The sequence below is a fragment of the Peromyscus californicus genome, unplaced genomic scaffold (genome assembly GCF_007827085.1).
Source record: "Peromyscus californicus insignis strain IS unplaced genomic scaffold, ASM782708v3 Scaffold_6__1_contigs__length_162567912, whole genome shotgun sequence".
Lineage (NCBI taxonomy): Eukaryota > Metazoa > Chordata > Mammalia > Rodentia > Cricetidae > Peromyscus > Peromyscus californicus.
The window spans coordinates 36,607,092-36,634,739 of NW_026294584.1; the positions used below are offsets into that span (position 1 = coordinate 36,607,092).

Consider the following 27,648-nt stretch of genomic DNA (forward strand, 5'->3'; position numbering starts at 1 on the left):
TGTTAGATACTCTTTGGAAAGTCCTAGCTATCAAATATGAAAGTTGTTTTGAAAATAAACTTATAATATTATTGTCCTCTGATACTTTGATACAAATAAAGTCCACAACAAATGATTCTTTTTTCTTCATTATTGAAAATTTATGTTTTGAATGACTGAGATAAAATAAGGGGCAACTTAATAAAACGTTTGATGGTAAAAACAAAATGACAAACAAGAAAAACAATAGCCAACATTTGGGAGAGCATTTACAATTCATGAGTTCTTTAAACACTTATAGTCTGATTTAGCTTTATAAGTACCTGGCCCCTTAGACATAGAAATTTCTATAGCAGTATTTCTACATATATACAAAATTTAATATATGGGAATCACATATTTTTATATATGAGAATTATTTATTTTTACTTTATCATTGTTTGTAGACAAAAACAATTTTTATAAGCAAAACAAATGAAGGTACAGATTATGTTATGGATGTAATCTTTCACATACAATAATAAAGTAGATAGATTTTTACCTGTTGACATGGTGATTGCTCCATTTTAAAAAGAGAACAAAGGAATACTCACACACACACACACACACACACACACACACACACACACACACACACACATATCAATGACTGATTCCATTAGGAATGATGTGTATTTGTCTATGTACGTTTAGGGCATCCTATCCGCAATAGTTACTTGTCTATTCTTGTGCAGGAGACTGGAGTAGGTGCTACCTAGGAATTTTGAGGGGGTTTTGATAAAGATTTCTTTTACCATTTACTAAAAAACAAAACCTATATACAAATATTAAAGAATAACAACAACAAAAAGCTGAGTTGGATTACAATTTACTGCAAAAACACCCACTGCTGCTAGCTTCCTGGCTCAAAAGGCCACACTCCTCCTCGCTCCACTGAAGAACACTGGACAAATGAGACAACTGAAGAAAAGGGACAAATCATCTATCCCAGGAGACAGAGTGAAATGGCGTATGGGTATATTATCTAAAAAATTTTATGTCTTCCTAAATGTTTGTTTCTGCTTTTCTCTAAAGATTTAACACTATTGGTTTTCTAATAGTCCCAGTTCAATTAAAATTTAAAGCTGACTTTGGAGTTGGAGAATGGCTCTCTCCTTCTTTAAACTCAAGCATGTTGTTAAAAGGAAAATGCAAACCCCCTGTATCATGCCAGAAGAAAAGAGCCATCTTCTGCTATGGGACAGGAGAAAAGCCAAATTAATTAAGGGACTATTCTATTACTAATCTCAACTCTTTGATTCTATTCTGATTCTTTAAACTTTTCTTAAAGTATGAATTTTATATCAAAATTTACAAGATTAATATATATAGGTATATATATATATACACATTTTAAACTTTGTTAAGATATGAATGGTCATATAGAGTACTAACTAATTCTAGAAAGAAAAAAGGCTTCAATTACCTGCATATATATGTCTTTGTGTTCAAGTCTCTTATCAGTTTTCTGCAGGAATTCACGGCCAGGCCTAACATCAACTGAAGTCTCCAGGAAGAAGATGGGGCCCCACAACAACAACAATTCCACGCGGACAATAATAACATCACTAAGCTGACAAACATCATCTACAGATCAGCTTTGAACTACAAAGTGCTCAGAGCAATTTTGAGACGGCTAGCTGAGATGATCCAGTTTCAAAGACTACTTGAATAAGGATTTGAGATAAACCCTGAACTTTGGCATTGTACACAGACTGGATAACGAAGGATATAGTTACCTTTACTAGAATTTGACAATTAACCTAAAATTTTTCTTTTCAGGATAAAGATACCTTTGCCCATACCCAACAGGATGCAATTTTAAGAATACGACGCCCACATTCCCAAAGAGGTGGTGTGGGGTGGGTGGGTGGGTTTTTTTTTTTTTTTTGGTCTTTTAATGGGTTTTGGGTCTGGGATAATTTTCATTGATTAGGGGGGTTGGTTACAAGTTGTTGTCAAGGGTTAGGAAAAGGGCTAAGCAAAGGAGACTAGATTTAAGGTTCTTGTTTAAAAAAAAAGAAAAGAAAAGAAAAATGTAAATACTTTACATTGGATTGGATTGTTTTATATTGTATACAAATTATATATTGAAATTGATATTGTTAGAAAATGCTATATGTATATTTCTAATTGTACTTATACCGTTCATTTAACAATGTAATGCAATTTTCTGATCCTTGAATGTTATTATTACCAACTATTAGGATATAAAGAAATGAAAGTTAGTAGTTAGACATTATAATAGAACTTGTAGTCATATTAGGTATGTTTTCAAGATTGAGCAGATATATTTTAGATAGACAGGTCATCTTCAAACCCTTCAGAGATCTATAGAATATGGCATTTAAAATGCTTTAATAACTTAGAAAATTTTTCTTTTTTGTTATGACTATGAGACATGTCGGCTCCTGGCAGTACCAATCTACTTCAGAGAAAATATGGGCATTGAAAAAACTGCAATTGGAGTTAACTTTCACTGTGGCAAAAGTTAGCCACTGGACAACAAAGTATCCTCGAATCAACTGCTGATAAACAGGGCAGACAGGACATGAAACAAAGGACTACTGATTCTTGCCAAAACAAGTGTGGTTATGGCTTTATCAAAAGGCATCTTCTGAGGCCAGGACAATATGTCACCATCCCTGAAGTGGTCTTCGCAACCTGGAAAAGGTACCGTGCCCTTTTCTTCGAAGGCAGCTGTAGCTAGAGTTTTCCTGTCTGGCCCATAGTCAGGATAAATCTCTGCCACCTGCCAGTCCCACAACCACTCAGACCCGACCAAGTAAACACAGAGACTTATATTGGTTTCAACCTGTATGGCCGTGGCAGGTTTCTTGTTAACTGTTCTTACAGCTTAAATTAATCCATTTCTATTAATCTATACCTTGCCACGTGGCTTGTGGCTTACCGGTACTTTACATCTTCCTTGTCCTGATGGCGGCTGGCAGTGTCTCCCTCCCCCAGCTTCCTGTTCTCTCAATTCTCCTCTCTGTTAGTCCCGCCTATACTTCCTGTCTGGCCACTGACCAATCAGTGATTTATTCATTGACCAATCAGCAACACATTTGACATACAGACCATCCCACAGCAGGCAGCTGAACAGGCAATGGGCCGATGGCTTCTGATGTACAATGGAACAACAGCTGAAACAGTTATTCTTGAAGAGTAACTAAGCTCATGCCTCTCAATAGTAGAATGGAATTTAATAGAGGGATGTGGAAAAGAACGGGATGCTGAGATGAAGCCACATACACACATAGACAAGGAGAATGGACAGCTGAATTCAAAAAACATCAACAACTTCCAGAATTTAAAATCCTGAATCATGACATGACACTAGTGGAATTCAGGTGTTTCTGGTACATGGACTGCTCTCACCCAATGTGAGGTTGAACTGTTGACCTTCTGTACATTCTACTTCACAAATGAGTCTGTCAGATACACTAAGCCTATAGGCTGAAGATGATGCCCCAAAACTGTGGAGAAACCTCAGATGACTGTCCAGGCAGTTGGCTGTTTCTGTCAACTCACAATTTTTTGGAAGTTGCTTGCATGTACTTCCTGTTTTTATTTTTGTTAGCTAATATTATTTCCTTCTTGGGTCTCTGAGGGAGTTGAAGATTAGTTAGTTATAGTTGAAGATTAATTAGGATAGAAAGTGAATTAGATACATTTTGGACTTACCAAAATAGGATAGATAATGGAATTATTTTCTCTGAATTTGTCAAATACAAATGGACTAGACATTGTTTAGGTATTTATTACTTGTATATATTGTATATAGATATTGTACTTTTGTATATAGTTTTTCTTATGTTAGTTATAAGCTTTTTCCTTTTTTCTTTTTATTAAAGTAGAAAAGGGGAAATATGGTGATACTTTATTTTGTACTAAAATGTTATTTGTATGTTAATAAATAAAGTTGCCCGGGGGTCAGAGCTATTAGCAAGTCATAGGAAAGCCAGGTGGTGGTGGTGGCACATGCCTTTAATCCCAGCACTTGGTAGGCAGAGCTAGGTAGATCTCTGTGTGTTCAGGGATACAGCCAGCATTGAAGACACACGCCTTTAATCTCAATACCAACCATAGAAGACCTGGAGGTCTGTACAGACAGGCAGTGACGAGGTGGTCATGTGGTTGGGTTTACAACCAATGAGAAGGCAGAACCGAAAGTCTTTATAAAGACTTTAACACAGGAAGTAGCTCTCTTTCGGAGAGGTAGGACCACCGCAGGAGGAAGGGTAAGGTTTTAGCTCTTAGCTCTGACCTCTTGGCTTTCTTCTTTGCATTGGTTCTGTGTTTCTTATTTAATAAGACGGTTGGTTACATCTACACTCCACCTCTTCTCCCTGGCCTTGTCCTTTCCATCAGTAATGTAAACCCCACCTCTTGGACTAAAATACTCTTTTCAGTTGGCTACTGGACCAGTGACAGAATCCCATAACGTTTCCCCCTTTTTGTCTAATTAAGAAGGAAAGGTTTTAACTCTAACATAGTAAAACCATATACAATAAGAATTATTATCAAGTATTGTCCAAATAGAAAGGAAAGGTAACAACCCTAACAAAAATGAAACTACATACAACAAGAACAATTTTCAAGTAAGAAATACAGTCTCAATGTCCAGTCCATAAGTAACTGGCAAATTTATAAAGATTACTCCATTAGCTATCCTCTCCTGAAGAGTTCAAAATCTGTACCTAATATTTGTTTTGCCCAGGTTTGGGAGAATCCTATCTCTGTCTAGTCTTCAACCCCATCAAAGACCTGAGAAGGAAATACTATTACCTGAGTAAGCAGGAAATGCATAGCAAGCAACTTCCAAAAATATAAGAAATGACAGAAACATCTGGCTGCTTGGACAGTCACCCAAGGTTCCTCTGTAACTTTGGGGCATCCATCTTTGGCCTACAGGCCTAGAATACCTGACAGACTTTTTTTAGAAGCAGGAAATTTTGAAGGACTGTCCTACTTTGTCTTGGCAAAGTTCAGCAGTCATTTTTTCTTTGTGTCCTGCTTGTCCAGTTTGGACAGCACACTGTCAGCTGTCTAGGCAAGGGCAGTTTCTTGCACAAATGGCTATCTTTTGCCACAAAGAAAGCAAACTCAGAGTTTCTTCAATGTCCATCAACCTTTTTTGAAGTAGATCCATGCCACCAGGAGATGTGTTTCATGTAAAAAAAAGCCCAAGTTATTAAAACATTTTAAATACTATATTATATAGGTCTTTGATATACACATCTATCTAAAATATATCTCTGTATGATCTTGAAAACATAGCTAACATAACTATAAGTTTGATAGTTATGGGTGACTCTTAACTTGTATTTCTTAATCATGCTAAATAGTTTATAAAGATAACTTTCAAGGACTGAAATTTACATTATATTGTTTAATGAGCTGCATAGGCACAATTCCTTAAACGAGAGTAGAAATGCATGTTCAGTATGTTCTAAAAAATAACCTTAAATTTGTATCAATATACAAAAATATCTTAAACAGAAGTAGGAACATATATACAGTATAACAAAAATAACCTTAATTTGTATCAATATACAAAAATCCATACCAATGTAAAATATTTAAGATTAATAGTTGCTTTTTTAGTTTAAAAGTAGATTTAATAATCTACTCTTTTATCCTATCATTTTTTTATCCCCCCTTTTTTTTCAGAACGAGATCCTTTTTTCTGACCACACCCAGTAACAACTTGTATCCAAACCCCCTACACAATGACAAATATCCATAATCTAGTGTAAAACCAAAAACAACCCACCCCACCTCTGGAGAATGTGGATGTGATGTTATTAAAATTACTTCCTGCTGTCTGAGTGGTGATGGCATCTCTAGGGGACCCTGAAAAAACCAAAACAATCGACAAGTCCTAGGAAGGCTAGCTGTATCATTTGTTACCAGTCTCTGAGTAATGGGAAAGTATAGGGCTTGTCTGAAATCCTGGCTGGAGTAGTGCATGAGGGTGGATCATCTCAGCTAGCCACCTTGGAGTTGTCCTGAGCAGTTTGTAGTCCAAAGCTGACCTTTGGGTAGTGTTTATTAGTATAGTGGCATCACCACAAGCCAGGCAGAATTGTTGTTGTAGGGCTCCATTATCCTTTGGGAGACTACAAAGGTTGCTGTTAGGAATGTTTGTTGTACTCTGCAGAGAACTTAAACATATTAAATGTCATAGGTTGTAAATCTTGGGGAGGTTAAAGGTCTATGATCTATTAAATACACCTAGGAAACACAGGCTAGGTAACATTTCACCTTTCTGGGTCTTTGAGGGAGTTAAAGACTAAGTAATTAGACTTAAAGTTTCTCTTAGTTATGATAAAAGGTAAAGATAAGATAGATAATAGAATATTTTCTCTAATTTTGCCAAATATAAACGGATTTGATATTGTAATTGTAATTCTTACTTAATAACTGTTTTGGTTGTATATAATTTTACTATGTTAAATTTAAAACTTCCCCTTTTAATTAGGCAAAAAGGGGAAATGATGTGAAATAATTCTGTACACTGTGAACATTTGTCACTCGGCTTGCTTTAATAAAAAGCTGACTGGCCAGTAGCTAGACAGGAAGTATAGGTGGGACAGCCAGACACAGAGGAGGCTGGGGAGGAGGGCTGAGTAAGAGGAGTCACCAGCACGACATGGAGAAGAAACAGGAGGTGCAAGATGAAAGAGAGGTAACACCATGTGGCAGAATGTAGATGAATAGAAATGGGATAATTTAAGTTGTAAAAGCTAGTTAGTAATAAGCCTGAGCCATTGGCTGAGCATTTAAAATTAATTTAAGACTCTGTGTCGGTTATTTGGGAACTGATGGGTGGACAGGAGAGGAAAACTCTGCCTACAGGGTCTTTCATTTTCTACCACAAAAACCATGTGTTGGTATACTAAGCATGTCCAACTTAGTCAGCCACAGAGCCACCATACTGATCTTTGTGGATGTGATAGCTATGCCTTTATCACTCCAAACTGTCTTGTTGTATAAGCAAACAAATGCTATTCCAAACTAAAACCCCTTACGCTGCAACTACCTTCATGTTCGACATGCACTAGTGCCATCTCAAACGCCTGTGAGGAGTTAGCTTCAGCAGGTCCTCCAAATATGCTGAGTCCTTCAGAAATCATCAGGCAAAGAGAGCCACTTCTTTAGGTTTAAATAGAATCCCGACAACATCTCCCTGAGAAGCGGTGCTTCTCACGTGCTTGCAGCATGTTTCGCTCACTGCCTGTTTACATCCTGTGCCAACTCAGCTGATATGTAATTAACATGATGTCTTGATAGAATGCTGTCGTTTGCAGCAACTTCAAGTCATGATTCTGACACCTCGGCAACACGCAGTGAACCCCTGATATGGGGCCAACACGACATAGATGTCTACTTCAGTTTCCAGTGAAGTCACACAGTCAGTCGTTTTCCTAATCCCGGAGGTCTTCAGGCTACCACTCCAGGGTTATGTAGCTTTGTACCTTATGGCACTAAAGATCCCTAGTGATTTTTAAGATACCTGTTTATCTTCAGATGAACTGTGGTTATATGCATTAATTTAATAATAACCATATGGAACAGGAAATATGAGCTTTGACTCTACTGTCTAATGGAGCAGGATTTGGTTGACTCCATCTCACACTAGACTAATCCTGAGACTATTACACAATGCCCCTGTATACACTTTATCTTATCTGTTCTGTGAGGGAAATAGTAACACCTCCTCTGGCAGGCTTATGCTGAACAGTAAATAAAATCATGCATTAAAAGTGCATTAGGCAAATGTGTGCCACAGGGTAATCACTTAATAACAATCAGATTAAATAAATAAAAGATGTGTTAATACTTAAGTGCCTCAGGAAAATTTGGATTTATCACAGAAATGTACAGTATTTGGTATATACAGCTATTTAAGTAGATGTTAGAAAATTGTAAGAGAAATAATTCCACTTAGTTAAATAAAAAATTGCTTCAAATCAATGACAAAGTATATCCTGAAGCTGATTACCTGAAGAAAAATTGTGTCAAAGATATCCAATTCTTATTATAATATGACTTACAATATGATATCAGAAGTAGTTTATACTAGTTATGCTTTCCTAAATCTAATAAATACTAAAACATTGGGGAAACATAAAAAACATATAACCAACTTTAGTTTTGGTAGGATTTCAAATATATTCTTTGTAACTGTTCTTTTAATTTATCTTGAACAAAAACTTACCTTCATTTTTAAAATGCAGTCTCTTAGTTATTAAAATAGATTGATTAATGTAAATATACCAGGGTTAGGATATAAACCTAAGCAGGAAGCTAAACAACTTCTCAACATTAACAGATAATTTTGCTTTCTGATTTTTTGACTCTAATTTAAATTGACATTTTTGTCTCCGATTTTCATGTGTATATGAGTCTCTGAAAAGTCTTTTCACCTCGGTGGCTCCTCAAGTGCTCACTTGGAACAATGACTTTGCAGCTGGCCAAACCTGACTCTCAATCAATTTTTATGAGTACAAATTCTTGGGCTGATGGCTGCGTCTCCAGCTATATCACTCACATAATCCACACTCACACGTGGTGATGAGATTCACATTATCACCAGAGCGCCATTGTGCCGATGGCAGCAGCAGAAACAGCAGGGTATACTGTCCTCCCTATGAAAAACGACTCCTTCACCTTTCAATAATGCAGCCTGCAGGTATGGACCTACAAGCTGTGTGCAGATAGAATGAGAGATGTCTTTAAAAACACTAATAAAAACTACCCAGTTCCTCCCAATGGGTCATTCCCATCGAATCTCCATACATATCCATCTTGATTTTGAAGTGAGAGCATTCAATTTGTCTTCCCATTACATTTGGAATTGGAAGGAAGATTCAATTGTGTCTGAAACTTCAAAAAGTTATCAGAGTACTAGCATATATATTTCAACACATTTAGGCATAGGATTCTCCCTGTGTGTGTTTATATCTATCTATCTATCTATCTATCTATCTATCTATCTATCTATCTATCTATCTATCTATCTATCTACCTACCTACCTACCTACCTATTTATCTACCTATCCATCTACCTAGCTACCTGTGATATCTGATATATCACAAGTATAATAAATTCTAACTAATTCAAGTTTGGTAGAATTTTTCTTAAATTTAAATTAAGGAGCATATGGACTTAACAACTACTTTGATTCAAGTTGAATTTTACCTTTTAAAATAAAACATATATTTTAACTCATCTTGAAAAGTTAGCTACACATTTAACGTCCCACAAAAACATACCACATTATAATTTTGAAATATTCCAATTCCTTCTTCTGTTTCTAAATTCTCTAATAAGTGATATTCAAAGTATATATACATTTATGTTAAGATTTTTTTATCATGTGACTATTTACTAGAAAATAAGATAGGCAGCAATGATGATCTTAAACCTTCACATTATTCAAAGCATTAGGTCAGCATTTGACTTTTCAAAGCCAGTTTCTAGAAGCTTAATTTTCATATTGAACCAGTAAATACATTGGAATCTTTTAGACTACTGCCATTTACCGGGTGCTCAGACTAACAAATGTTGTCTGCCCATCCTTTAAAACACACTTTCATGTTTTTCCCACATATTTCCATCAGTGAAACTAAGAGCCAGCTTAGTTTGTTCAAAAGTAGTTTATCCCCCAAATCATCTACTGAGATTAAGGAATTATCTGAGATTCTATATGAAGTCATGAAACATAACTGAAAAAGAAGCTTTGTTCCCATGAAAAGTCAGTAGAATGCTTCCAAATGACATGGCAATGACAAATCACAGTGATAAACCTGTCCAATTAGGTGCAGAGGAGACATCTATAAAAGGAATGAAATTAAAATATCCAGAAAGACTTATATTCAAATTTATTCGTAAGCATATTTAGATTTTTGTGCCACTGTAAAGGCACAACTTGAAAACTGCAGAAGATGTTTAATAGGGACATTTAATAGGAGTGGTTTGGGGGTTAGACCATTGAGAACTGTGAGTAGAGAGCAACTACCTGCACTTTAGACCAAAAGATGTGTGTGTGTGTGTGTGTGTGTGTGTGTGTGTGTGTGTGTGTGTGTGTGCTGTATACACCTGTGTATGCACACATGCATACATTTTATTATTACTCTAAACCACACAAGAAATGTTTACACTTTAGCAAAGCATAAAACAGACTGGTGATCTGCCCTGTAGATACAACTACTTTTGACTGAATTTTAACACTTTTCATCAAGACACGATGCTACCATGGAACATCAATAATTTTCCCCAGCAACTGATGGATGATTATGTCTCTAGAAAACAGCACATGATAATTTTCCTCCATTGGCATTTCCCCATATCATTCTTATCTAGCCCAGTTAAGCTTGCCTAATGTGTGGTAGGAATCAATGAGATTTTACAGGCTATTCTGTGTAAGGATTCCAAGAGTGGTTCTCTTTTCATATATTTCCACTGAGAATTAAATAGTTTGAATTTATCCTGGAATGAAACGACTATTTTGGAAGCTATGCTTTAATGTAACTAGAATTTAATGATTATGTTCTCTGAACAAAGGTTGATGATGATTTTGAAAGGTCAGATGATCACATATACCAATAATCTATATTCAGAACCCAGTCACTGACAGAACAATTGGATTTAAAAGGACATTTATGTGAATATATAACATACATATTCATATCAAGTGAGAGAGTGAATGGACCACAGCTCATCTGCACATTACCTGAATGACGCAGTTTTTTCACCCAAGGGATTGTCTTAGCATCTTTTAGATCCTTTTAGGAAGCCTCGATTGCCAATACAATTTCTATAATATTAAATTTTTTTTGTCTTTTCCACACTGACTTCACAGTGGCACTTTGCAATGACTATTGAATTTGATGCTATAACTGGCTGAACACAGAAGCTGGCAAATTCTAGTACACCAGACAATAATGCAATGTATAGAACAGAATGCTGGTCATTTCATTATAAGCTGCTTGGCTTGTTGTTTGATATAAAAGCGTTATTTGTGTTGGCATACAATGAATTCAGTACTTCTTTATTTTCAAATGAATTATTTAAAATAATTCTCAACTTTAATTTTGAATGCAGGAATTATTAGAAATAGATATGACACAAACAAATAACAGTGTGAGAGTCAGTGTCGAAAAGCAATTACTTAACAGGAAAATACATGACTGACCTGAACAAGAACAAAGTAACGCTTTTTCCATCTTTTCCAAACCTTCTGTCCAAGGGCATACAGATACCTGGTAAGAAAAACAAAGGAGTATATAAATAACAGTGCAGTGCTCCATAGCCATAGGTCTTCTATAGGTATTTATGAGACCAGCCTGCTAAAGGCAAAGTTTAGTTTATCTGAAATCGGAGACAACATGCAGCTTCTGTGTTACAAGACGGCTGTGCTGATTCTCGATTCCTGAAAGGGAATTGATTTATGTGGCTTACAATTTGTCAGTCCTTACAACAAATTGAACGAAGTAGGAGTTAGAAAGGATAATCAAAGAACCAGTTGGAATTTTATTTTCGCACATGTTTCTTAGGAGATACAGAGGCTATGAGCGAAGGAACTTGTACTGAATTCTTCAGTGCTCAGACGACTGGAGCTAATGAGTGTGGCCTGAGGAGGAGGTAGATACAGAGCCAAGAATCCAGGGTGAAAGGTCATTGTCCAGCTGGGTGACCTTGCGATATGCCTGCACCAATATCCATTCTCATTTCTTTGTCTATTAGAGGACAACACTGGGGGTCCTGATTTCCACATACCTTGGCAGCTCTGTCATTTTGAGATTTACGTGGCTTATGGAAGCTCTTCGACTGAACATTCTTTTTTTCACTATGAAACTCAGCTAATAAAAAAAAGGTGACATGATTTGGTTTAGCACCATTTCAGCTATGGCTTTTAATTTTGCATGATGTCTATAATCTGAAATGAAATGATTAACCTGGTCATGCCTTTGAACAGAACCCCTTTGTTGTATGTGTTCATATCTGTATGGAAATGAATGTACATGCTCTTGTGTGTATGTTCATGCAGAATCCAGAGGTCAACCTCAGGGGAGCTATCCCTTTTTGCTTTTTGAGTCAGGGTTCCTCGATGGCCTGGAGCTTGCTAAGTAGTCTAGGTGGGCTGGTCAATGAGCTCGATGGATCTTCCTGTCTCTGCCTTCTCAATCCTGGGATTAAAATCATGTGAAATTATGCTTAGCTTCTTGACCTGGGTTCTAGCCACTTTACCTACTGAGTTATTTCCCCAGCCCTGAGAACAGAACTTCTGTTCTTACCAGTATAAAGGTTATTCAAATGAACTTAATCTATGTACAGTACTAAGTAATAAGGAATGTCACATCTAAGACTTAGAGGACTGACCTCTCACAATTTCATAGCAGAAATTTTGGCTTCTGTTTTATAACCCACTTTATGAAACAAAACAAACTTTTCTTTTTTCTTTCTTAAAAAAATACTAATATGGGATGCTTGTAAAGGTATAGTAGATGTATGGACATTGACTTCAATACCAGTGGGAGTATAACAGGAACCCTTTTTCCTGAGAAATAGCATGACAAGATGAAGAAATGCCTAACTTTTTATTATGGAGTTACTCAGGTAATAGAGTCCCACATAATGAAGTATGACTACAAGGAAACATGGGATACTACAATTTTTATTACTGAAAATTGGTGACAAATTCTCAAAGGTAAGGGATGTATTTACTAAATGCTAATATGGCATATTCATAGAAAGAAATAATATCTTGACACTGAAATTATGACTTTGATAAAGTTAATAAAATATAGAGAACATTTTATTCCATAATGTTATATGAAAGGGTCAGGATTTAACATTATACCCATACTTTATGATTTGGGATTTCTAAGAACAAACATGAAATAAATATTTTAAATATTAATAACTGTATTACCTGAGGAGTAAAATTATGGCAGACTTAACTTTCCTTATGTTATAGAATTATGTTAACTTAACCTTCCTATGTTTTCTACAATATCAGAATTAGGAAAAAGAACTAAGGAGCTATTAAAGTTCAAAACAACTGGGCTCTTGCACTGGAAGTATCACTCAAATGGCCTAATCAATTATTCATTTGCTTTCAGACACATCAGCTAAGTGTGGTGAGTTCCTCTCTAGCAATCATGATGTCTGTTTTTGTGGATGCAATGTGGACTCATTTAGACCCTGGTGGAGATGTCGGCTCTTCTTGTTCTCACCTGTCCACTGTTTCTTCCCAAGGTCCCCTAAACGCCCTTTCTTTTAGCCCCTAATTTCTCTTCTGTGGTTGTGGTGATAGGTGTTCAGCTGCTCTCTTTCTGTCTTTTCTATAAAATTTCCCTCTCCTGAAATGCACACACCCACGTTCCTATTACAGGGTTAACAACAGTGACCCAAGGAGCTTGCTACTGTGGACACGACGGATGCTCTCTATAAAAGGGCACTGGCAGGATGTGTACTTAATAGCGGCTCAGGAGCCACAGAGGGCACTGGGAATAACCTCTGCCTGTGACCACAGCCTGCTTCTCAGCTCTCTCAAAGCATCTCACTTTGCAGAGTGCTGGGCAGATGGGTCACACACAAGTGAAAGTGAGTAGAGAGATTCATGAACCATCATTACCACATGCAAATTAGTATGAGTGTTCTAACAGTGTAGGTTCTGTGTGAGGAGCACTAGCCAGCTGAACGTCATTCAAAATGATGCACCAATGAATTTAGAAGGAAAACTCCTAGTTTCTCTGCAAACGGGTGGTAGAGATGTGTGTGAATATACACGTACAGCATTTGGAGACTAGTGGGTGATTTTAGAAGGAGGAAGAGTGAAAGAAAATTGGGTACTGGAAGCAAGATATTTGGATGTCGGTTCCTGAAGTGTTTCAGCTATTGCACCATGAGAAAGAATTTGTTTGAACATACACATTAAGTGACAATTGTCCAAACACATCCAGAATAGAACTGGTAATAAGAATTTTACGGTCTCTACACATAAAAATAAAATAACAGTCAATGAAAGGTTACCAAAAAGGAAGTGTTATAAACACTCTGCAAAAAACACATACTACATTTTCCTTGTAAAAATTTCATTGGGGTGGTGGTGGCACACACCTTTAATCCCAGCACTTGGGAGGTGAAGTCATGTGGAACTCTGAGTTCGAGGCCAGCCTGGTCTACAGAGTGAGTGCCAGGATAGCCAAGGCTACACAGAGAAACCTTGTCTGGAAAAAAAATATTAGCCAAATAAAATTTTTACATAAAAATGGAAATGAGTGAAATATAAAAAAAATATATAAATAATGAAAAAGATATGTTAAAGTTTACATGTGCCTTTTTTTTTTTTTATCACAAGCATGTGATTGAGTCCCAAGGCCTAGCTGCCTTACTCTTGTAAGAACAGATTCTCTTCATAAGGAATGTATTTAAAAGTAATGAATGCATGAAGAACAATAATTTACCAATATTGTTTTAAAATGAAAACTTTAAACTCACATAGCAAGAAATGATTAGGTTGCCATTAAAAGAGATGCTAAAAATAATAATAAAAAATGATCCTCTTGTGGCCACTACTGCAATCAACTTGGAGAATGACAGGTTCCTTATGCCCATCATGTTCAGTCCTTTCCTCATATCCTCAGTCTGTGTATGAGTCTATTTCTGACCTTACCATTCATTCTGTTTTCTACAGTGTCACTGGGATTATATAGCATACAACATTTTGTGTCTGAGTTCCTTCCTTTAGAAAAACACTTTCGGGGTTCATTTTTCATATTACGTGTACCGGGAGTCTGTTGTCATTTATTGCTAAGCAGCATACTCCACTATATGAATGTACTCACAAGGTGGCACACGTGTGTGAGTTATTTTCACACTTTTGCTTATGAAGAATAAAGATGCCATGAACATTTGTGTGTAAGCCTTTAGAGTTTCCATGTTTTTGTTTCTCTTGTTCTAGTGTCCGAAACTAGATTGCTGTGTCATATTGAAAGTGTTTAACTGTGTGAGAAATTGCCAGACTCTTTTTCCAAAGTGACTGTGGTATGCTGCATTGCCACTGGAAGTGAGTGACAGCGCACCTTGCTTTTGTAATGATGAAAATCACTGCTAAGGAGTACTCTGGATGTGTGGGCATTCTGACTCCATAGCTATTTCTCATGTGATTAAATTGAATACTCTGAACAAAGGCAAGGGCCTTTACCTCCGTCTTGAGTATAGTGGAGAACTCCTCGAACACTTTCCCTGTTAAATGAGCTTTTCAGTTTTCAAGGCCCTTTTAATGTTTAAAATTCAGAAGAGTCTATATATTCATTACAGATTATTGGGATTATTGGGAAGGGTTGGAGTATGGAGGAGTGAGGAAAAGCAGCACAAGTTATTATTATATAAACACCAGGCAGTCCATTGATCAGAAAACATCTTACAAAAATCAAAACACATTCTCTCTCAATTCATCTGAAGGCCTAGTGTGGCTACTGAATCACCAACTTGCCATTTATTCATTTTTTAAAATGTTCAATGCAAGGTATCACATTACTTCTTTTATGGTATCTATATCCCAAAAGCTTTTTTTCAATTTTAAGAAAATAAGAAAATTTATTCTGAAATTATGTTTTAGTAGATAATATGTGTTATGTCCTACATATTAATGTTGGGATACTTGTCAATTACTGAAAAATGAGTTACTCTCTCTAGACAGACTGTACCAGATCTATACTAATTTTTAGGGAATTTGTACACAATAAATGACTTCAAATAGTGATATAAGACAATTCCACATTTCTTTAATGATTTAGAAAGGGCCTCAGGACATCTTGGGACCACTACTATAAACACCAATTATAACTGCCTAATGTTCAACAAAAAGTGTGGCTGATTGTTTTAACTATTTGACATAAAATGGCAATATCATTAGACACATCCTTGAAAGCTATTTACTTGTTTTTATTTGTGTTTTAAAACAGTAGTATATTTTAGAAGTCAAGTTTACATTTCCTCTTGTCATTCAAATTTTGAACAAAGTGGTGTCTCACTGCTCTATGAAACTGGGTTCTACCAAACAAAGGTGGGGTTATCAGTAGAACTGTACCTCATCTTAGATGGGACAGGATTTGCTTAGAGCACTAAGGGTCTGCTGCTGGGTTGTCTCTGATGCTGCAGTCCTTTTAGTATTTTGAAACTTGCCTAGTCATTGCTGGCTTCCTTTTGATCGCATGATCAACTAAATAATAAAGTTGTTTTTAAACAGTATGAAAATCAAACTTGCTAAATACTTGTCAAAATGGGAACACACACTTTCATCTTGGTGGCAATTTACAAATGCTGTGTAATAAAGTAAGTGTCACCTAGCATGGCACAAACATTCTCTGATGAGCACTGTAATCTTTCCCCTACTTTGCTTTAAAAATGAGAGCAGATGCATTTATTTATTTTGTTGAGGAGGCTTCCATTACTCATTTTTAACACCATAGAATTTTGCTTTAAACAAAACATTTTAAAAATCTTAGGTTTTTTTTTTTTAACAAAACACAAATAAAAGTAGTTTTCATAGTCATGCTCCATGCTCTACTCCCCTCAGAATATGGCCATAGGAGAAAGTTTCCCTAGTTAGAATTACATTTGATCCAAGAATTATTGAAGAGGGTTCAAAGGAGATACTGTATGGCACATCTTACATACTGCCAGTACTATAGCAAATTTCCCCATTGAAATGTCTCCAGTGTACCACAGTACTCACATAACTAGAGTATCTGGGATTATTTGAAAATAACTGCTCAGATACTATTTAAAAGTATTTGCTTTCATCAATACACCCAACTTAAGTGTTAAGAAGTTGCTCTCTTTGAATAAAAAATTATCTGCTTAACTTTAAAATCTTCTCTTCTTACACTGGATTAGGTAACAAAGAAATTAGCAGCCCTGACACAATGCTGGGGCTTAACACGGAAGCATAAAGCCTTGGAGCATTTGGTTTCATAAGTCAGTCCAAACACAGCAAAGCTCTTACAGACTGACTGCCTCAGCCAGGGAGAGTTCTGTTGGAGAGTATGATTTTTTTCTTCCAAAGAATCACTGTCAAGAGGGAAGACAAAAAACAACTAAATTATTCCTGTTTCCTGGCCTGTGATATACTTTTGTGTATTCAACAACCCCATGAGGTCATATTGTATCTTCAAGTATCAGAGACATAGACTGCCAGACTCCACGATTTTTTAGTGTCTGTTTAAAATATGCTTCTAGGGGAAAGTTTAAAAAGAAAAGAAAATGATGATAGTATTTGCCTACTTGATCTTTCTCTGCTCCTCCTCCTCCTCCTCCTCCTCCTCCTCCTCCTCCTCTTCTTCTTCTCCTCTCCCTTCCTCTCCTCTCCTCTCCTCCCCTCCCCTCCTCTTCTTCTCCTTCTCCTTCTCCTTCTTCTTCTTCTTTTCTGTCTCTGTCTCTCTCTGTCTCTCTCTCTCTGTCTCTCTCTCTCTGTCTCTCTCTCTCTGTCTCTCTCTCTCTCTCTCTCTCTCTCTCTCTCTCTCTCTCTCTCTCTCTCTCTCTCGGTCAAACCTCAAGACACAAAAGCTTCTACCCATACGGTATACAACATATTTTCAGCCTTTTTTTAAAAAAAATATCAATACTTTCACCTGGTCATTAGAGTATCTCATTTAAAAATGCACAGCCTCTTTGGAAGCAACACTGTTTTAAAAAGTCATCTGTTAACAAACCTGATGAAAAGATGAAAGCTCTACTTCAGCTACGTCTCAAGGTTTTCCTTTAGGAATGAATCAACCTAGGCTTTACAAAATCTCTCCGAATGTTCTAGGGCAACAGGAACAAAAACTTCTTTCAACTTAAGGGGATCATCAACTGTATGTATTCTAATATCAAACATGCTACAATAACAGAGGTACATAACATGAAGTTTAGTAGAAAATAAACTTCAAGACAGACAAAGACGGGCGTAACTGCTAAGCTTGCTTTTCTTGACATCACTGTCACTTACCAAAGTATTTCAAATGCCATTCTGTGCAACATCCTGTTGAGTATATACTTAAAAAGATAAATTAAAATAAAACATTCTGGGAAAGTATTTCAAATGCCGTTCTGTGCAATATCCCATTGAGTATATACTTAAAAAGATAAATTAAAATAAAACATTCTGGGAATTATCTTTCTTTAAGCCGGTACCCTCAGAGGTATATTTTAGTAATAAATTAAGTATTTTCTATAAATACAATATAGTCCATGCTGATACACACATAAACATACAATACAAATATACATAATCAAAAGTTAATGAAATATGAAGAACTCATTTTCTAATCAGTCTTAAAAGATTGAGATTAAACTCATCCTCTAACACAATACACATAGACTGTAGCATGTATTTTCCTAGTCATAGTAATGGCGTAGCTAATACTATACATGTCATGTTTGGGATAGGAAATGGTTACAAGAAAGAAAAGGTCCCATTTAACCAAACACTTCATACAACCTTTCTAACTTGAGGATTATCCAAAGAATGCTTTCAACACAAAAATTCTTCAAACACTTTACTAAACCTTATAGTTTAGTTTCAATTAGAATGATGGCATACAATTCTAATATAAAAGAGAATATGACAATTTATTTGCATAGAGTCCATGCTGTGAGAGTTCATGGTTTTACTTTATGAGGAAAAATCATCACTAATGAATATTTGAAAAACATAATTGTATACAGAAGATGGGAATTATTCAGTGCTTGGGGAAAAAAAAGAACTATTACTATGGATGGATCACTTATGAGTCCAGCTTTCTATTCAAAGAAACAGAACAATCAATCTACATGTTGAATAATAAAGGCTTTTCTTCTACAAGGCTTCATTTTTCAAGGAAAAATACAGAAAGAAAAAATCAATATAGAGGGTAGTTTAGTCCTGGAAAGGGCTTTCTTAAAGAGAAACCCCAGTCAAGGTTGAAAGAGCAATTAATGCAGCCTCAAAAAGCTGGGCCATTCTGATAGAGTTCGGTTAACATGTGGCAGAAGTAATCATCCACTTGTGAAAATGATTTTCGGTTCATTCTCAAACACCTTTCAGACACTCATGATCCCATTTAACTGACAACAATACAGGCTATCTGTGGGCACCATTGCATTTGATGTGAAAACCAATGGGGACCAAATGCCCTCAGGCACTTTCAGTCATCCCGCACCGCCGCCGCCGCCGCATTCTCTGCTGCTTGCGTAAAAGGAATCCTCCTTTCACTACATTCTTGCTTTTATTTAACTCCACAAGATTAAGCCTTTTTCTTTTCTTTTCTTCTTCTTCTTTTTTTTTTTTTGGTTTTGTTTTCAGGCAAGGATGAGAAAAGAAACTGAATCAAGACAACACTGTGACCTGAGCATTAGGAAACCTAGAAGTAAATACTTTCTAGTTGGTTTTTATACTTCCTGTATTTGGACAGGAAAGAGTACAAAAGAATGGGTCTTCACCAAACAAAGTACCTGACAGTTGGAGAGAAGTTAGGGCTGAGGGAAAAAAAACCAGTAACTCTTAACACGGAGCAAAAAGTTAAGTTTTCATGAGATCCAGGAGATGCAGTGAGAGATGAGCGTAAGGGACAATCTCCTTATTTTACTTTGGTAGTACTCCGTACAGAATCTAGAGTGGAAAGCTATCGATCTCTTTTTAAGAGTTTTACCCTCTTACAGTTAAACTTCAAGCTGGCATCAGCATTTTAACAGCTGAATGTAGAAAAGTAACTTTATGTGTCCAAACACATGGCAAATAATCTAAGTCAAATTGTTTAGAGAAATCTTTCTCTAAGAAGATAGTTTCTCAGCCAAATGTGGTGGCTCTTACTTGTCATCACAATAGTTAGGAGGCCGAGGCAAGGAGACTGAGAATATGAGCCCTGCTTGTTCTATACAGGGAGTTCCAGACCAGTCTGGTCTATTTAATGACATCCCTTCTCATGTAAGAAAATTTAAAAAGAAGAGGGTATGCTAAAATTTATCTTTGCTAATGGTCTGGTGACATTCTTTTAGAACTCAATTAGCAGAAAAAAAATATCCAAAATATATAGTTTTAATGGTACATGTCCTCACAAAGGTGAACATCTTCAAAATTATACTAATGTCTTATTTTCTTAAAACATATTTTCATTGACAAACTATATGTATTATGACACACAGCATGCATTTAAATAAGCATATATTATAGAATGTCTAAATGAAGTTAATTAATATTGTATTGTCTTAATATATTCAGCCACATAATGAATACTTCACAAAGGCACAATTCCTTGATTTTACATAATTTAATTGTTCTCTCCCCCTTCATATCCAGCAACTTTGTTGCTTTCTTAAATGCTAAGAAAAAGTTACTGATTTTCAAGCTGATTATAGGATGTCCCAGACATAATTTCGTCAAGAGTATGGGCAGTCTAGACTTCCCTACCTGAGCCAGGCAAGCATGCCTGTATCACTCGGAAGAGTAATGGTTCTAGAAAATCTGCATGTCTTTGGGGCCCAGTTCGACATCTTCCTAAAGGAAGGACATTCTGTAGCATATGGCAAAAAGGATCCCAGATACTTGACACTTCAAAGAAAATTATTTGCTGTTATGCACTACTAAAGATAACTTCTCTTTAGGGTAGAATACCTACCTAAAGAAAAATGATCAAATATGGCTGAACATTATACACAATACAGGTAATCAAACTTTTAGGTTTTCATTTCTATAAATGGAGATGCTAATTTGCTTTCTTTATACTTATAAGCTTAAGTGAAATAGATACATGAAATTTCATTTTCACAATCATCCTTTAACAATAAAATCAGCAAGAAGACAGCCCGAGATTCAGTGTGTTCCACAGAGTGCACACTGGATCACTGGATTCTAGGAGGCATCATGAAAAGGAAGAGGTTTGGTGGGCAAATAAACACAACACTGAGTCATATGAAACTAAACAGGTTCTATATGTGGGACTTCTAAGCCCATAGCAGACACTTTTAGTGAGACACGGAGAAAAATGTTGGTAGACAATAGTATGCATTGTGTCTCAAAACCTCAGAACCTTTCTCATAGAATGTGCTGTGGAAGCCCTGCCCTCTAATGTAGTCTTGGGGAAATAAGCTGGACAATAACCATGAGGAAGTTTGTTTGGAATGAACTCATGTCCCAGTCAGAAGCAGACTCCTTTTCACTTGTAAAGTGGCAAGAAGAAAGTTTGCTTTAAAATTTGGTTTTTATGATTTAGGATAATATCTGTCCATATATGTGATTCCTGAGAGGTCTCTCACCCTTCACCATTGCTTTGTGGGCTCAGTTAACAAGGATACAGGTTGGGAGCTCTGAAATTTTTCTAGGCTGACTCTACTGACTCATGTTCTCATGACTTAGTTTGCAAAGCCATTTATTTGAACCCCTCCTGCTGCTCAGCATGTTTCAGATTTTTCTTCCCAACAGCCTTGTTCTACATAAACTATGTCACCTGAACCTCACTTTAACGTTCTGTGGCCAGTCTTATCTGCAGTCAAGGATTGTGGAGTTCTGGTTCAAGCGCTGGGGGGATGAACAGCAAGATGCCCTGTCCATTTTTCCAGAACTGACATTCTATCTTGGCTTCAATGTGCCAGACTCTGCCCTGCTCCCCTGTGCTTAAGTTGTTTTGATCAGTTGGTCACAGCCCTAGCTTTGCTTGTGTTCGTTTTAATGCTGCTCTGGCACTCTTTCCATGCATTCTGAACATTGCTCATATCTGGATCCTTGGATGCTTCCCATCACTTACTTCCACACTGAGCATCCCTTTGTGCAAATGCTCTGGGTTCTTACTGTTCTTCAGTTTGTTTGCATGTTGTCTTTCCTACCCAAGTGTCTGGTACTACTTAAAATTTCATCTATTTCTAGCATTTATTTAAGACGAGTTATTGTTTCAGTTTCACAACGTCTACTTATTCTCATCCCTTTGGCTCAAGTATAATTTTTGTAGAGCAGCCTACCATAATATATTGAATAAAATCATACACATTTATTTCCTACATTAGGTGACATGAAGGTGTTTTTCCAATAGCCAGGCTATGTGTAATCTAATGTCTGTTACCTGCACAAAATGACCAACTTCTCACCACCCTCCTAATCACCAATGTTGGGTCTTTATATGGTACATGCTCTATAATTATTTATGAATTACTGAGGGGCTGTTCCTAACTTGGCCATTAGGAACAATTACAGAAATAGTGTCAGAAGAGAACTTTGGGTAAAAAGTATTTATGATCCACATCAAAATAAAATAAAACACCTTTGCATTTTTCACAAAATTGGTATTTATTTGGCTTAAGATAATCACATGACTTTAGCAGCAGAAAGTTATCCTAAAACTGAAGTTAACACAGGAGAGCTAAGCAAAAAAGAAGCAGGTGAAAAGTGGCTGTGAACCCAGGGACAGAGAGCTTCAGGAATGCAGTGAGCCTTCTATCCTTAGTAACCCTAAAAGAGACTCCTAATGTTTCTGAACCCCTAATGAAGACCACCTCACTCCAAAGCATCGCAGATGCCTTCCCCATCAGAATCAGAGTGTGTTCAATGTCTGCAGACCTCAAAGTGACATTAGCAATTTAACCGCTACCAAAAATGCTTTTTAAAGAACTCAGTTATATACAAAAGTTGGGACCTATTTGGTAGCAATATAGGGCTTCTTTTTCCAAGTACTTAACAAATGAGCCACTTTGCAGATACATGATAAAATAACTGCTAATACTGATGAAGATAATGCTGGAAAATGTGCCTGATTTCTATGAGAAATGAGCGTAAGAATTCCAGTGTTATTAGATAGGCTGTCTCAGACAATGATGTACAAAACTATGCATAAGAAGATTTTACCCATGAGGCAAATGCAGGGACAGGCAGAGTATAAAGGGCTCCTGTATTCATGCTCATTTTTGCTTTGTAGCTCACCTGCTAGTTAAGTAAGTTACAAAGTCTGGGGAGAGAAGTGTGGCCCACTGTGAGTAGAGAGCAGGGAGCCAGCAGGAGTATCATAGTAATGCAGAAACTTGTGCCTGGAAACAAATAGATGCAGTTTGATTTGGGTTGTTGTTTTGCAGTCATTTTTATTTTTGGAAAATAGAGATGAATGTGTGAAAATAGGTGGGGAGGGTGTGCATGGGTGGGAAGGGAGGGAGAGGTAAACAGAGATCATGAATAGTTTTCTTAGGTCTTATATCCCATAAACGGTAACATCTCACAAACAGAATTTTACTCTTGTCAGCATCAGAAAGGGAGCAGAAATATTTGCTTGACTATAGTAACCATTGAATGCTGCACACAAAAAGGCCTTTCAAGCTACAGAATAAACCAAAGGGTTGTATTGATATTAGACTAATAACAGAACACAAAGTATTTAGACTAGGGGGCTAGAGAGAAGGCCCATGGGTTAAGAGCATTTGCTGCTCCTGCAGAGGACACAGGTGCAGTTCCCAGAACCCATAAAGAAGCTCCCGAGTTTGTAACTCCAGTTACAAGGAATTCGATGCCCTCGCCTGGCTTCCATGGGCACCAGGCACACACAAGGTGCGCAGACATACATGCAGGCAAAACACCTATACACACTACATTCTAAAAATGACTCTTATCTGGTGAGTAAGAGGAGGTAGCCTGGGGTAGTGATACTTACTCAGCACTTGTATGGCTGAAGCAGAAGGATCAAGGGTTCAAAGTCAACTTGGGCTAAATGACTTCCAGGTCCCACTGAGATCTACCCATCTCAAAAACAAACAAGCAAACAAACAAAAACAGAATAAAATGGGTGTGGTGGTAAAATCTTTTAACCCTAGTACTTGGGAGACAGAGGCAGACAGCTCTCTGTGAGGTTAAGACTATCCTGGTCTACATAGCTAGTTCCAGGCTAGCCAGGGCTACAGAATGAGAACCTGTCTTAAAAAGAGGACAAAGAGCAGGGTGGTGGCGCACGCCTTTAATCCCAGCACTAGGGAGGCAGAGGCAGGCGGATCTCTGTGAGTTCGAGGCCAGCCTGGTCTACAGAGCGACTTCCAGGACAGGCTCCAAAGCTACACAGAGAAACCCTGTCTCGAAAGACAAAAACAAAAAACAAACAAACAAAAAAGACAAAGAAAAGAATGACTTGATTGTTTTAATGTTGTACGTTATGTGCTATCATAGATTCTCTTCATCTCAGAAGTAGATAGACTCAAGCTCTGATTCTCACTCAATATTTCAAAGGTATTTGCTTGGGCTGGTGAGACAGCTTAACAAGTAAAGACACCTCCTGCGAGCCTCAGAAGGCTGGGACCACATGGTACGAGAGCCCTGGAGCCCCATGCCATTCCCTGCTCTCCACATGTGTGTTGCACATACACACTCACTCATACACACAATGCCAAAATCTTTTTCTTAAAGGAAGAACAAAGTTAAAAAGCTATTGTTTCTCAGCTCTATTTTATCAAATCCATCAAAAGCTGCACTAAATATGCTTTAAAATACTTGAAGCCTGTATATGTATGGGTGTTTTTCCTGCACGTATGTCTGTGCGCCACATATGTTCCTAGTATTTGCAGAGGCCAGAAGATGGTGCCAGATGCCCAGGAACTGGAGTCATAGACAGTTGTGAAGTGCCATGTGGGTGTTGGGAATGGAACTGGGGTCCTCTAGAAGAGTAGCCAGTGCTCTTACCCACTGAGCCATCTCTCCAATCCCAACAAAAGAAATTTCTGAAGACCAGCTTTGAGCTTCCAAGCTGCTAAATTTCTTACATTCTATTTGCTAACACCCTTCACCCCCAAAAAGAACTTCACAGACTACTACAGGAAACTCTCCTTTGAGGTTCAAGTTTTCTCTACCTTTGTGTGGAGGATAATGAGTAGCAAAGCCAATAGCAGCAAGAAATCTAGGTCCAATGAGGTCTGAATTCACTCCACGAAGTTTGTATAGTGTTTCTTTTTTTATCCTTTATCTTAAAGCTCAATAATGCCATGTTTATGATTTCTGTGCCTACAAACCTGTATCTACAGTACTTCTGCCTGTTGATATGAAGTAAAATGGAAAAGGAAATCCAGATAGTCAACAGAGGGAAAGAAAAACAACCTTTGACATCTATCCAACATATTGGCATTTCAGTGTCAGAGAGTTGTGGTTGAAAGTGACCTTGTGGTAGTTGTGATTACCCTTACACCACCACACATTAAAGCTGTTTTATATTAATTCAGTAAAGTATCTTGAAAAACTTGGCATGTCCAAAATGGATTGCCACTTCTCCTTCTTCTAACCTCTTATTTTTACATTTTTTGAAAAGAAAATGTCCTGATGTCTCTAGTCTGTAAACAGAGCTTCTTCCCCCAAATCTGTATTCATTAGATATTTTCTATTTGTGGGGAATGCTTGCGCCATCTACTGGACACGTCTCACTCCTTTTGTTAAGTGATCTAAGGAGCTGCTTTCAAAGATGCCCTTGAAGTCATTCCTCTTAAAATGCAACTTTAGCACAAAATCTGTTCTTTCCTCCTTTAATTTTGAAGGACATATATATAAGGAATCAGTGCCCTTTCGAAAAATGCTAACATACAGTAGTTCAAATAGCTCAGTATTTTCATCTCAATGGGACCATATATTCATAGGCTAAATGGATACAAAGAGAAAGAAACACAGAGTCTGGACTGAGTGTGTGGCTTAGAGGCTTGAGTGAGGCTCTAAGTTGAACCACCAACACCTACACAACAAATGTAGGTGATGGTATAAAGTTAAGTCAAAATTTATTTCATTATTTATTATAAGGTATACTGGGTACCAGGGAAACCCCCAGGAATCCACAAGGATGACCCCAGCTAAGACTCCTAGCAATAGTGGAGAGGGTGCCTGAACTGGCCTCTACCATAATCAGATTGGTGACTACCCTCTCTTCAGAGATACTTCATCTGGTAATTGATGGAAGCAGATGCAGAGATCCACAGCCAAGCACTGGGCTGAGTTCTGGGAGTCTTGCTGAAAAAGGAAGGAGGGATTGCACAAGCCATGGGGGTCATGATGGGGAAACCCACAGAGACAGCTGACCTGAGCTCATGGGAGCTCATGGACTCTGGACCAACAGTTAGGGAGCCACCATGGGACTGATCTAGGCCCTCTTCATGTCTGTGACAGTTGTGTAGCTTGGTCTCTTTGTAAGGCTCCTAGTAGTGAGATCAGACTTGTACTTGGCACTTAGCTGGCTTTCGGGAACCTGTGTCCCATGCTGGATTACCTTGCCCAGCCTTATTGAAGGGAAGGAGCTTGGTCCTGCCTCAACTTGATGTGCCATGCTTTGCTCAAACCCATGGGAGGCCTGCCCCTTTCTGAAGGGAGAAGGAGGAGGAGGAGTGGAGGTGGGAGTAGTGGGGGTGGGGAAAGGGGGGAGACTGGGAGGAGAGGAGGGAGAGGAAACTGCAGATGCTATGTAAAATAAATGAAAAAAAAAACCTGTTATATAAATAAAACAAGTATACTGGGTCCTAACTTTAAAATTATTAAACATGAGCAAAACTACCTCTTCTCTTATATGAAGCTAGGGACAAATATTTGAACTGTATCACATGAATTTGTGGAAGATCAAGATAATTTCACAGAAAAGACTTTAAGGTAATCTGATGGTAACTATAGATTTGTCTTAATACCAATTAAAAGGAGTGAGAGTCAGTCTTGGCAGATGATGGCCTGTAAATGTCTTTCTCCATCTTCTCTTCCTGGAGCCACAGCCTAAACAGTTTTGTTTAGTTAGTTACTTTAGTTTCCATTAAAGAACATACGTTACTCTTCCCATAGAAAACAGAATGGCAAGTCCCCTTAAAGACTGGCATCAAAATTTGTTCCCAAATACAATTGTCCCACTTCATCTGCTTTTTAGTAGGATGCAGGGAGGTAACAATGCTGACATTGTTGCCGATATTTACAAAAACCAAGTAATCTTCAATTCATTGAAGGTCTCTCTCGGTCTCTCTCTCGGTCTCTCTCTCTCTCTCTCTCTCTCTCTCTCTCTCTCTCTCTCTCTCTCTCTCTCTCTCTCTCTCTTCTTTTGCTGTAGGAATGAAGGAAAATGGGCTAGAAAATAAACTTTCTTTAGGTACTGTAAATACATCTTGGTGTCACTGTTTCTAGTGATATTTAATATTTGTGCGACACTAGAACAGAAGATACAGTAATCATTAATATAAAGCCAAAGATAATATGGAAAGTAGTGATACACTAGCATGGATGTTTCTACAAAGGAGATTTCCAGGGAAATTTAATTGTTATGCTTAATAATCAAATAAAAAATCCACGAACTCTTTAAAAAAGCAATAAGGAACTATAGTAAAATTGAGGGACATTTTTTTACCAAAAAGGTTAGTAATTAGACAATTTTTCAGGTCTAGAGAGATAGTTCAGCTCTTACAGTTTTTACTGCTCTTGCAGAGGGTCCTGGGTTTGGTTCCCAGCAACCAATATCAAGAGTCTTGTAAGTTTAGTTACAGGGACCTGATGCCCTCTGGCCTCCTTGGGTCCCTTCATTCACATGACGCATGGAGACACACAAACACACAGATAAATAACGTGAATGTTTAAAGTTTCCAGTTATACCCAAGATAACGTCATTTCATGTGAATTCAAG

General features: G+C 37.3%; 1 protein-coding gene across 5 annotated transcripts in view; it reads right to left on the reverse strand.

Moving 5' to 3' along the window:
* Cadps2 (calcium dependent secretion activator 2) overlaps positions 1 to 27,648 on the reverse strand; it is a 542,094-nt gene that overhangs the window by 182,305 nt on the left and 332,141 nt on the right. For all 5 annotated transcript variants that reach the window (XM_052722147.1, XM_052722145.1, XM_052722146.1 and 2 more), the window contains exon 9: positions 11,226 to 11,292. In XM_052722147.1, coding sequence (XP_052578107.1) covers positions 11,226 to 11,292 — 67 coding nt within the window. The remainder of the gene's footprint in view (positions 1 to 11,225; positions 11,293 to 27,648) is intronic.